The 13,842-nt window shown below is 38.2% G+C and overlaps 1 protein-coding gene across 13 annotated transcripts in view; it reads right to left on the reverse strand.

Annotated features, from left to right (window-relative positions):
- LDB3 (LIM domain binding 3) overlaps window positions 1–13,842 on the reverse strand; it is a 110,245-nt gene that overhangs the window by 70,273 nt on the left and 26,130 nt on the right. For all 13 annotated transcript variants that reach the window (XM_085064158.1, XM_085064145.1, XM_085064146.1 and 10 more), the window contains exon 2: window positions 8,105–8,256. In XM_085064158.1, coding sequence (XP_084920284.1) covers window positions 8,105–8,256 — 152 coding nt within the window. The remainder of the gene's footprint in view (window positions 1–8,104; window positions 8,257–13,842) is intronic.

Here is a 13,842-nt window from a genome sequence, read left to right on the forward strand (position 1 = left end):
AGTAATGTGGGCTCCTGTCAAGGCAATTTCATTCCATTAAAAAACTTGTTTATGCTGTCATGGGTTGACTTTGTATGTAGATGTGTATTGCCATTAGCACAGTCGAAGAAATGCATTAATTTATAAACCCAGAGTACTCTTGAAACACTCAGAAATATATGAATAGGTACTGATTATAAATAGGAAACCACTACTCTCACCAATAATAAACTGGTTAATTGCAGAATTTGATTGCCTAGCTATACATAATGTTGGTTCAGAATAAAAAAACTGGAGGCTGAAATGTAATCAGATTTATCAGAGAGCGATCAAGCCTTAATGGTATAAAAATTTCAGATACAGTGTCTCACTTAAAATGTTCAAGTTTGGCATAATTATTTATTATTAATGATTTAATTATTAGCTTGATTATGTATAATTACTGAGAGATGCTAAAAATCTATTTAAGGTAAACATATAACTAAAAAAGATTTGTTAGTTTAAGAAGATCAGAAAAAATGTTTGGGTTATAAAAGGGTATAACAGCATAAAGCAAAGAATTAGTAACAATTAACAAAGATCAGAAGAGGCACTGAATAAAGATTCAGTTCTTGGATATAGCCTGTCACAGCCTGGTCTTAAGATGTGATGCAACCCTCCCCAGTAAACATAATTAATAACAGTTTTGAAGAATTTAGTATCAAATATTTGATAAATTTGATTAATTTAATTTTCAGTTAAAAAATACCTGAAGTGAACCAAAATGATTTTCTCTGTCCACTCTTCACCTCCCAATCAAATAGTGCACCTGAGACTTAGACTACCCCCATTCCAGTATCATGGATACTGCAACTCTTGGCTTCTTGACAGCTTCCTTATGGGTGAAAGTCATTCAGGTACAGATGTCAGAGCAGCAGTGGAGACTGATGTAGTAGTCCTACTCCAGTAGCCAGCTCTGAAATCAGGAAATCCCATCCAAACTTCAAAGATAGGATAATTCTCAAAATAATAACATGAGGCTTTGCAACTGCCTTCTGTTCAGTCAGAGGAGTTCAAGTGTCCAAACCCAAAGAGATTTCTAACCTTACACAGAAAAAGTCTGGTTTTCCCCTTACCACTGAACATTTTCTAAAATCAAAAACCTAACTCAGCATACGTCAAGCATCCTGACCACATTAGATTCCTGAAGCTATTAATCCAAGTGTATTTAGTTAGTTGATCTTCCTGTAACTTCTCTTTGTTGGGATGTGGACCTTACAGTGTCATATGGCTTTTCAGAGCACTTCTAATGGACGTATATGGGAGAGAAAAATTAATGAGCATGGATAAGACACCTTAACTACAGTCTACCTCATTTAGACCTTCACTTTCTGTTTACAAGCTAAAACACTTCAGTGAACTTTCCATTAAAAGCTGTATCTGAGAGACTTTGACCGAAAACATAATTTTATGTCATAAGATTAAGTGGATAAAGTCAGCCAGGACTTGTCAAAAGAGTTTGTCCCCTTTGGAGGTATTTGAGTGCAGTTTGGGGTTGTCATTACATTGATGCAGTAACCCCCTAGGAGCAGCCTGTGCTCAGTGCTCAGCACTGATGTGCTGCAGCAGCCACCAGCCAGGGACAGAACAGACACAAAGAGGTGCCCAGCAGCCAGGCAAAACAGACCTTGGTGTATCACTACAAGAAACAATGGGTTGCCAATAATTAAGAGTTGGTGGGAGAAAAAAAAAAAAAAATTAGGCCAGATAGCTTTTAGAGGGGCTGGTGGGCAAGAAACACCATGGTAAAGGGGATCCAGAGGAAACCCAAAACCTGAGAGGCACAAAGAATGTTTACAAGACGGATAGTAAAGCCTTAGTGTTTTACATGATTGAGCAATTTCTCATTCCATTACTGAAAAATAATTTGTCATCCATTCCAATTAGTTTTAAGTGTACAACTTACATTTTTCCACACCCATGCTTAAGCAAATCAGAATTAAGAAGAAAAGGTCCCAGCCTGAAAACACTGTCACCTTGTTGTCTGTTGTAACATTTTGGCTATGGTATTTACTTCCTCCTTGCAGAAAGCAACCAGGAACTGTTTTTCTGCAAGAATACAACTGCCGTGTATATTTACTAAGCTGTGTCACCCCATTGACTTCAGTGCAATGGGCCCATGGTACCCATCTTGACTTTTGCATAGTGAGTGAAATATAATATGTGAAAGAATTCACATGGAGATTATCTTTAGGGAATCCAGAAAATACTTCTCACATAAAATGATGAATTTTAACCTCACCTCTAAGCTGGTATCTGGGGGGAAAAAAAAGTGATGTGCACTCTGAGAACAGTTCTAATCCCTAAGTAGAATCTTGTTGCAATGAAAACTTCACTGCCCTTTAAAGCCTTGGCATACATCCACAGTTTCCAGGCTCTTTTCTAAAACTAACAAGGACACTTTATGCAGTGAGTGTAAATAGCAGTCCACTTAATTAAACTGTTCATGTAAGGAATATATTTGTATTTATTGCAGTGACTGACATGGATACTTTATTTCATTTTCCATGGGAATAGCTGCTCATTAATTTCACCAGCATTAAATGTTACTGCTCAAAGACAGTAACTCACAGTCCTGTCCAAATGATAGCCTGACATCTGTAAACTGTAAAATCCTACTGTCCTCTCATACCTGCAGACAGAGACAACTGGGCACACAATGGGAGTCACCTCTATCTCACATGTAGTGAAGGAGGACCATGTCTCTCAGTAATACAATGTACTTTCTTTAACCCAGTAGCAGCATATGTCTTTTTAATGTTTTAAGCACTCAGTCACCAGAAGGAAGGAAGAAAGCTTGGCTATTGGTGGCAGATGACTCTCAGAACTTCTCGAGTCACATGTCTAAGCAAAATAAACTAATTAGTATGACATGTAATATCCACCATTAGTGTTCTTTTTTCTATTAATCTGCTTAACATTTTGCATAGTGCAACTAGTTCAGACTACGCTTTCATCAATATTGTATATATAGTTCTAATTCACCCTGAACTGGGACGGATACCAGCTTCTAATTCTTCTGTGCATAAATACAGTCATAATCTGATTCCCATTTAAATATGCGCATCAACAGACCTAAAACATGCACAGAATTTGTTACTACTCACAGCTTCAGACAAAAGAAAGCAGTTTACAATAACCACTGAGTTCCCCTTGCTAGCAGTTTGCTGTCACCACATGCTTTATTTATAGTAGGCCTGAAATAAATACTGCAGGATCAGCCATCTTTTGGTGCTGCACAAAAAAGGAAATCTATTAAATATTTACCGTAAGGCTCTCATAGCCTTGCCTCTGACACTTTCAGTAGAGAAAAAGAATTATTTAGTACATGACTTTCCAGCAAAAGACAGTCAGTTGTGACTGCCTGGAAATGAAGGGTAGCATCCCTGGCATGTCCTAGGAGGGGGAAGTTTGTCAATGTGCACCAGGCACAGAAATCTCCACCTCCCCTGCTCCTCTCCAGCAGAGTGACGCCAAAGCGGAGCCTTAGAGTGACACAGGAATGTTTGTGCCAGCAGAATGAGGCACACTCATATTACAGCACTTTCCAAAACTAAGCCAGCACATTTGGTGAATCCTTTCCAAGGAGGCTGATCAGATTACTTGAGTTAAGATCAAATGAATGTTGTGGATGCTCCAGTGAAACATGTTGACAAATAATGCTGCTCTCTTGTGCATTGCACTTACTTTGGATTTAAAAAAGAAACCCACTTGTACGAAATAAAAATAGACTTTACACACATTTTGTTTTTCAGTGTGAACTGAATACTGCAGGACCCAATGTTTATGGCCTAATATCTGTGGGACAGACAGTTAAAGATGAACTTTGACTGGCTTAGAATTAAAATGCCTGAGGGCAGCTGGGTAGCTCAAGTAACTGATTAGAAACTGATACTGAAAAATGACTGAGAACTGAACTCCAGGAGGTCACAATAAGACTAAAAGCAAAGCAATGTCTTTTTCCACCCCAACCCAGGCCATTATAAAGTATGATCACAGCCTTCCCTAGCATGGTCCAGCAGAAACAGCACCAATCCCCCCTCAGTACACCCAATGCAATGCAGGTTTCTAAGGAATAAGCTGCATCTATAGAGGTGTACAATGCTTTAGAATATCAGCCTGGTTTGCCTGAGTGCCTCATGGAGTTCTGCTGACTAATAGTGCACAGTGCCAAAGACAATTTCCTTCACCTCTTGCTCTTGCTCTCTTTTCTTCAGCAAAAAAGAATTCACTTCCTAGTTGTACTTTGTCCTCTAAACTTAAGGAAGCAGTGCTAGTCTGGAGGGTCCCATACATTCCCACATCACTGGATCACAGGTCCCTTTCTTCAGGCATAGTCCAAATACTTCAACTCCCCGGCACTTGCCTGTCTGCATCCTTTAGCTTCCCAAAAACAGCAAAGGGAGGCACACTGCAGGCTCTAGAGAAATAGGCAGCCAGAAAATGCAGCATTGCACTCAAGCCACTAACAAGTTCTGGCTGCCTGATCAAACCTCTGGCATAGCTGGCAAGACTTCCAGTCTAATTTTGTGGCTTTATCTAAAAACAGCATGGGTGAGGTGACAAGAACAAATCCAACAGGGAGTTCCAGGGAAGGAAGTTGTCAGAAAAAACTTGACATCCACAAATTCCTGAAGCTTTAAGGGGATATCTACATGAATGAAATATGGAGAACTCAACTCAGGCCAGCACTGAGCACTCCTGGAAGAGCTGTGTTAGTACCTTGAACAGTGCAGATGGTACTTGAATTAAAACTAAGTTAATACAGACAGGGAATCGTAGACCCCCGTTGTTGAGGCAGTCAAATATGAAAGAGCACTCTTAACTCTTCCCTTTCTTCTTTGTTTGATGTCTTGCAATTGGATGTCCTGCATAAGTGCTGACACCATGTACAGCTTTTCTTGACAGCCAAATTAAAAAAATAACCAGCTGAAAAAAGCCCACAGAGAACTGAAGGGTTATAATAAAAGTGAGTAGCAGCAAACAGTGTCTGAACTGTCAGGTTATAAACAATGCTCATGAAACCTTCACGGCCACGATCAATAAAGGGAAAGGCCATCGCTCTTGAGAGCCAAGAGCCATTAGAACAATAAAAAGCTTTCTATCTCGGAGCATTTACGTCGAGATTTCACATTCCACTGCTTCTTCCATGGCCTTACAGATTAAACAAGCAAGATCAGTTCTGCTTTCAGTGCTGCAACTATGAAACCAAGCCACAGATGGCCTGGGAAGACATTCCATGACCTTGAAACATATTCTGTAGAGCCATGTGACTATGGACCATGAGCCACGGACATACATGTCCAACATCATCACAATTTAGGGTGTAAGTTTTCCTATCACAACAGTCAATATCCTAATGCACATAAGTGCCTTTTCCACTTCAGAGGATTTCCAACGTTTCCAAACTTTTATACAAATAGGATAGTGACCACTTTCATCTCTGTGCTCTATATGGCAACTAGGGCTGTTTTTCCATAGTAGTAGAACACCCCGCTCCAGTTTCATTGCTGCAAGCCATGTCTAAAAAAAGTCAAAGTAATCTCCTAGCACAGTGGTTTTCCTGGTAACCAAGTCCCAGGAGACTTTGCTTCTCTTCTGTCTTGTTCTTATTTGGTTGAAAGTTACTGTCCCTTGTCACTGCTACCTTTTTTTTTATGTTAACTGTTATTCTTTTCACCAATCCAATATTAGTAAATTTTTTTTTGTTGAAAAAATATATTTCATTTTAAACTTTGGGAGCTGACTAAACTAACAATCTTTCTGTCCCTAGGTAAATTAACCCATTCGCATCCAGGGAAAAAAAGATTTTTCAAGGCAAGATTAATATAATTTCCTGAATATAGTGGAGATGCCTTTTGTTCAAGATTTGGATCTTTAATAGCTTCTACGTGTACATCACTTGGCTGAGATCACACGCTGCTAGGGTTTAGCTTGTATGAATACTGAACTGTGCAAAGCAAAGCCAGCTTAATGCCTCTGAGAACAACTTTTTGAGTAGCCCCAAGTCATCTAAGAAAAAAATATTAAAAAATTTCTTTTCAGTCTTTGTCGTTGGTTTTTCCCAGTGAGGCTGAATGGGTCACCATGGAAAATTAATAGCTCACATCATAAAGCAGCTGAAGAGGAGAGTCCATTAATTGCATAAGTTCAGAGAAAAAAATTATCTGAGAAAGTTTCCATTTGCTAAAAAAAGAAAGCCTATGGTCTATGTATGTTTACTAGTATTTCATTTTACTTTATGCTATTTTCCTTCTTTTCAAAATGGATTGTAGTTCATCTACATCTATTTTCTATGCACACATATTTCTGTCTGTAAAAATCCATTCCATTACTCTTACTCAAATTATGCGGATAATAAATAACCAAAGAAAGGAGTATCTGAATTCTATACTATTGTTTTGGAACCAAGAGGCAGGGCAAGACCAAAAAAAAAAAAAAAAAAGAAGAAAAGCTATTAATGGAGGCTCTTCCACTAGTTTTCTTTCTCCTAATGATGTGGCCACTAGGGTGGCTGGTGTTGTAATTTAGAGGTCAGCAAATAAAAAGGCACAATGATTACCCAAATGAAATATCCCTGCCAGCACTTGATCAAAATCAAAATTACTGGTTTAAGTGACTTGTATCTGTGATATGTATTAGGATAATCTGGATTTGTTAGTCACAAATTTGAAAACCCTTCTTCTATGTGGAAGGAGAGCTGTTGGTTTGTAGTTTTAAATGCCAGGCCATAAAGGCAGACACTTTTCAGGTCCAATATTGAGGAAAATGAATACAAAATGTGCAGCAACCCAAAGCACAGTAAGAAAAGTATTCTCTCAATGCAAAAACATAAAAATCCAACAGAAAAGCAGGCAGAAGCTCAAAAATAATCAAAAAGGATTTTCCTTAACTTTCAAATACAAAATAATCCAGAACCATGCAAATCTTTTAAAAGAAGATATCATACATATATTTGTAATAACACTAGCACTCACAGTGAAGAAAAAAGAAGCTGGAGTGGGTGACAGGATGAGAATTCAACTACATACATCAAGGTAGTGATTTTATACTCTATCTGGAACACTCAAAGACAAACTCAGAAGTTAAAGCTATGGGGGAAAATCAGCCATACAATTTACTTTATAATACCCTGTCCTGTCTTAGAAACCTCAGCTCAGCTTATTCCTTTAGGCATTAAACTGTTCGTGATACTGATTATCTCTACTGCATAGTCATGTATGAGATTTTTTTGTATATTCTCAGAAATTGTACTTCCACATTACAGCTTGCTCTCTGTACTAATTTTTGCACAGGGTGGGCCAAGACTATCTTCTTCACAATGCAGTAAAATTAGCAGCTACTTTGCTTTCTATAATTACAGAGCTTTAAATATTAATGCATTTATTACAGAAATGTGCAAGGTTATCTAACTTGAGAATAAGTTTCCTTGGAAGAAAAATCAATCAGAAAAAGTTAAAAGAACTATTAACTGCCTTCTTAATGGCAAGGCAACTTTCATCACATTTCTATGATAAAACCTGCCCTTTCCATGTCCTACTGCCTCCCTTTTCTGCACTCGGACTACACCTTTCTTATTCTGTCAGCTGCAGGGCAGACACTTTCAAACTCACAGGTGCTGGACCATTTGCACAAATTCCCAGTCTGCTGCAACTATTCTTCCTGGGATTGACAGGTTCTTTTATGTTATACTTGTTTTATAACAAGTATAACACTTGTTATGTTTGCTGTTTCTAGAACAGTTGTTCATAAATTAACCAAACTAAACTGTGTCACCCACATGAGAACAAACAAAAGAAATATGACTGCTGAATTTATTTAACAGAAGCTTGAGTGGATTTGAGATTACACCTGTATTCAATAGGCTAAATCCCACACAGATACATTCAACTTAACCATTTGATTTCCATAGGAATACATGCTGACTTCTACAAGAATAGGAGCAGATTTTGGCTTTCCATCTCATATCTGTGCCATGAGCCCTTCAAATAAATCTAACAGACAGAGATAAAACACCTGCAACCTTTAGTCACGAGTTTCAGAGGCTGTCCTTAGGAATGCAAAGAGTTGAAGTTAAACCACATACTTCTGAAGAGTGAGGCTCAGGTTGTGACTGGCTGATTTGATCTTGTTCTGGGCCTCCAGGTGGGTCATGCTGTCAGTGTTGACTCCATCAATGGCCACAACAAGGTCCCCCTGGTTCATCTGTGACTGTGCTGCCTTGCTGCCAGGGGTGATCTGTGTGGGAAAAGACAGAAGAAAAAGTTGTATCCCAGTAAGTCAATCTGTACACAAACAGTTGAAGAACTTGCCCTGAATTACACTACAGAATAGATACAGCAAAAAATACACTAATAGATACAACAGCAGTTGTATGCATTATTGTATGGGTGAAAAATCAAAATGTATAGAAATTAAACAAATCAAAGTTAACTCACACTTCTGCAAAGGTCCAGGACAACATCTACTGGTTGTTACTTCCATTTTGAGAGGTTAAGCCCAATGTAGTGCTTCCCTTACCACCTATTATCACTATCTCAAGGGGATAATTATCTCTATATAGCAGCAGAAAACTAATGAACCACGATCCACTGCATGATTTTATAGTATTTTTCCTCCTAAAAGGCATTTTCCCCAAATTAATTCATTTTATTGAGCAGACAGAAAATTAATGCGTGTGAGGGACCTTGGGCACACTTTATTTCTTTTATAGCAAGCTTTAGAGGAAATCATTCTGCTTGACTTTACCCATATACAACTCTATTACCATCACAGATTGCTAAATACACAAGATGATCTCCTCAACCTGTTGGACCTCACACTCAAAAGACAGACCAGCACTCAGAGAAATAAAAAGCCATGATGCTGCAACCACAAACCCAACTACTGACACAACAGTTCAGAAGTTCTGTTCATTCACTATGGCAACACATTTAGTTAGCTCTAGGTACCTGTGAACTGCATCTTCTCTGAATGGACAACACCCTGACCTCAATTTTACACAGCCCTCTCAGCTTCCATATGGATGACACCAGTACAGTACTAAATCAGAAAAGCCTTCACATACCATCAGTCAGAAAAATTTTAGTGAACACACCAGAGAATTGTCCTCTACTTTCAGCACCCAGTACATAAAGAGCATGGATATAAGCTATAGGTCTCTGCTCTTATTTTTAGAGACTCACTTTCTTACTAAAAACCCCACAAATAATCTAAAATACTATAACAAAGGCTGCATTCAAAAACTCTGTTCCTTCAGAGAAAATAAAAGAAAGATGTGTTTAATTATGAGCCAAAACCCCCCTGTGAATTCAGCCAGGCTGAAATCATGAAGCTAAATTTCTAGGGAAACCAAAACCCAACAGAAATTCAAACACTTTAAAGTGTTAAGTGAAATTCCTTAACTTGCGTTCCGTAATACAATCTCAAATTTGGCAAAGACAAATAAGCAAAAAAAGGACAAAAGCCAACCCTTTCTTGTTGCCCCTCCTGTTAAAGGTGCTCAGTCGACTTGACAGTGTAGTCTAACAACAGGAGGTGTCAGTTTGCTAGAACATTAGTTCTAGAACACACAGCACCCTGGATACTCAGCCTACTTAAAAATAAAAATAACTTTGGAATCAGGAACTGATTCAACTGGAAGAGACAAGTTTTAAGACTTTTTCATTTGAGATGGAAGCAACAAGTTCTATGTTTTCTGAAGGAGAGCCACACATACAATGTTTCCACGCAAACAGAGTTGACTGATAATGGCAGTACTGTTCCCCAGTATATTTTCCTGGTGTGAAGGAATCAAGGGATGGGTGAAATATTTTATGCAGTTTCAAAGATAGAGTTTTATTCTGCAGTCTAATGCACCCTCACAGAAAAAATTAACAAAATAATGAGCTTCATAGTACAAGCATAGTTTTCCTAACCTCTTATACAAACAGGTTCTATGCACTCTGACTCGCATTGTGCCAAGTACACAGAATCCAGAACCCTATAAAAATACAGATTATTTACATACCCACATGTACTTGTATAGACCCTTCCCTGCTCAGTCCCCCAAATATGTTGAGAAACAGAATGTGCAATAAAATAAGAGGTCAGGAAAGGGCAAAATGTGAACCAAAGCCAAACTCAGACAAATGAGTCATTAAGACTTGAATTCATGAAGTAGAGGACTTATTCTCAAATTATCCTTTTTTAAATAAATAATCATCATACATCACTTTTCTAAGATGCCACTTTTTAACCCCTCATGAAAAATACAAATTCTTGCCCCAGAATATTAACTGTGTGATGCTGGTTCCAAACTCTGGGACATTCTCCCCCCCATACACCCTTTTCTTGTCAAGAACAAAGACTGGTTTTTGAACATCAACCCAGCTATTCAAAGTCAAATGTCTGCCCTAATTTGGGTATTCTTAACACATATCTCTCCTTCCACTCCCCAGTGATGCGTCAAACAAAATAAACACAGAGAAGCAGAGCTTCCTCAGAAAGGATGAAGCACTCCAGATCTGGGACTAGTTTAACACACCTGTAACACACTGACTTCTCTCTCACTTTCTCTGACTTCTGCTTTTAGCATACACATAAATGCTGTACTTTAAAATAAAGACACAACTACAACTCTCCGAGAATAAGAGTCAGCTCAGATGCAGGGGATTGTTGTAATGAGTGACCTAATTTCACTTCTTCTAGTGGGACATTTTCTGCCTAATACTTTTAAAAAACACTACCTAAATTAAAAAAACATTAATCACAAGAACCTCTCAAAGAAAAAGTCCTCAGTAACTCTGAATTTGTGATTTACATGACTTTCTAACTATGGCCATTGCAGCACCATTTCTGAGACAAAGAGCTTCAGGAGAACCATACAGTGAAAGACAAGGAAACAGTCTCAATCATGGCTTACTCAGTCTTTATTTAAAAAGGAAATGAAAGGGATTTGTAGTCATCTCTTCAACTAAGCATAAAGGTAGTAAATTCTGGGCTGGATTCTTTCATACAACTCCACCTTTTCAATTCCCATTTCAGGGGTCAGCACTCCATTGATGTCACTTTACCTCTAAAATCAGCTTATCCTTACTCCATAGACAGCAAGACTCACAAGAACGAAAGATGGATCTAGGCTATTGTATCTTCAATTTAGACAAATAGTAAGTACCAGGAAAGAATTACTTCTTCTCATAGTCTTCCCACTGGTGAAAAGCATGCTAGATTACTTGGTCCTGAAGAGTTTTATAGAGCAGGCATTATTTAAGACTGGATGCATAATCTGTATGAAGCATGCATATCAAAGTACAAAATTACATGTATTTTAGTTAGAACCTGGGAAGCATCTCTGCGAGAGTTCCAAGTGAAGCCACAGCATGAATTTACAACAGACATTGAGAACAGTCAGTAATTGTTGTGAACAAAATACCAGTGTACAGATGGAGACACAGGGCAGACAGATCTGAAGTGTCAAGGCGCATTGAAGACTATCTTGTTCCCATTTTTAAAGATCCAGATGAAAGGAATGGAATGTAAAGTGTTTATCTTTTATCTGTTGGTATTTTCCTTTGAAAATTCATCTCTGATCTACTAAACAAATTACTAAATGTAATCACAAACACAGAAGAGCTCATTGTGTCTTTGTAAAATCTTTGGTAAACAATTTCTATTTAAAAATATTCTTTGAAAGTATTTTTGAAGGACAAATGTTAATTAACCCTTAGAATTGGACTAGAAATCCAGATTTGTCTACACAACAAATTCTTGTTTGCTCTTATTTCAGCCTCTCTTCTATTAACAGAAGTAACAAATGCCAAAAAGTATAGTACTGTCAAGGATAAATATACGTTTTCCAACTTGACCACCAATCTTTTTTTTCCTAAAACAAATCTCTGGGCAAGATCTAGACAGAACAATTTCTGAAAACGTTTGTAAGAGCCTTAACTCACTTGCTCTGGATTATAAAATAGCTTTCAGTTGCTAGGTGCTGCAAATGCCTTTATTTAATGCTACAGTGAGACATTCATCAGAGTTTCAGGGTATAGCTATTTCTGTCAAATGATTAACAAAATCCAATCCAGGGTACCACCAACAGATCTAATTTTAATAGTATTTCTTTCATGCCTCAAGCCTAACCACAGATTTCATCCTGGAAAGCCAAACATCTCTCACCTCTCTCAGAAAAGCAGAGGAATATATGCTGCTTCAGAGATGTGAATTTTCAGCCCTCACAAATTTCCTACAAGACAGACATCTGCCTTCCAACATCCCCAGCTTAAAGCAAGTTGGCAGGCTGGAAGTATCACATGTTACTTTCAACACACTACAGAGAATTCTTACTACGCTCTGTTGTGAGCGGATCTGTGCACTCGGTGAATATATAGTACCACAGTGACAGCTGTGCCCTAAAAAAGCTCGTCTGCACTGGGTTCACAGTAAATACTACTTAGCAGGAGCTCTGGGAGGCAGCGTACAAAGAGCAGCTGCTGTACCACCTTGAGAATGGCACATGTTCCCAGCCAAGCCCCCTTGACTCCACTCCAAGGGGGAGAGAGGGATCAGGCAGCATTTGAGTGGATGAGTGTTCAGATACTAACGAGAATGCTTGTATAAACAGATGGATGGACACCGTTTTCCTACCCCCAAGGAACTCCTAATTTACAAGGCAGACAAAAATACATAGGAAGGCCTATACAAATGAGAAGGTGCTAATAGAGTAGTCTGCAGCATTAGCCAGGGCCTCTTCTTTTTCCAGGACTTGCATCCTGACCTCAACCCCAAAATCAACAATTTATATTTTCTGCTCCTCATTTAAGAACAACATTTCAGAGAATCAAATATTCACTACCACTAGAAATGTACAAAAGCACAGGGAATGAATACCATTTCATTTTCAAGATCTTTGAAATAGAATAATTAAACGAAAATTATCTTTTCCATAATCAGAAAATCAGAGATTATGTGTTCCTACAAGAAAAGGATTGGACAGAGACTAAGAAACACTTGAAAACACAATATGTTTCTTCTATAGAGAAAACAGCATTTAAATCTCCCTCCATTATATTTATGCAAGTGTATTTTTACACAGAAGCTTCCAACAAACTTTCACAGTCTTTCTAAGGTCTGAGGTTCGCAGTGCCTGCAAAACTTCCTTGCTTTATACGGAGGAGCATGACCTACTGAAAGGAAACGTGCTTTGAAACCTCACTGCAGAGCAGTTGCTGAATGCCCATATGAATCCAAGTAGTTATCTCTGAACTGGAGACATCAGTTCCTCTCCCATAACAAGAAAGTTAATTGAGGAAATTTATATTATTGTTTCCTAAATGAGTCACTTTCCATCCCTGTCGCCACAATAAATGTGTAACAGCTCCACAGAGAAAATGCTGGGTTTTCTTAGAAAACAGAAGTCAATTTTGGACAAGAAAAAGCTGCAAAAAACAAGAATAAAATCCACTGGGATAAGTCATCAGGCAGAAATTCACCATTTCATTTGAAACATTGCCAGAAGGCACAAAACATAAACCAGGAAAGAAACAGCCTAGATGACCTATACCATAGAGCAAGCATCCCAAGGCTTTTATAACTTTCTGTGTCAGATAGGAGAGCTGAGCAAGACCCACATGCAAGCTGAGGAACTAAATGCAAAGACAACACTGAAGGAAACCTGAAACCAAAGTCCTTGCAGGCATCACAAACCAAACCAAAAGAAAATTTCCATTTTGCAGCTACCATTTGCCTGAACAATATGTCTCATTGTTTTCAATTCACTACTGGGCTTTAACATTTTGGTTTTTTCTCCTTCTGTGGTGCTTCTTTTGTTGCTTTGGTTTGGTTTTT

The sequence above is a fragment of the Lichenostomus cassidix genome, chromosome 6, assembly GCF_008360975.1.
Source record: "Lichenostomus cassidix isolate B80296 chromosome 6, HeHo_3.0, whole genome shotgun sequence".
In the NCBI taxonomy this organism is placed as follows: Eukaryota; Metazoa; Chordata; class Aves; order Passeriformes; family Meliphagidae; genus Lichenostomus; species Lichenostomus cassidix.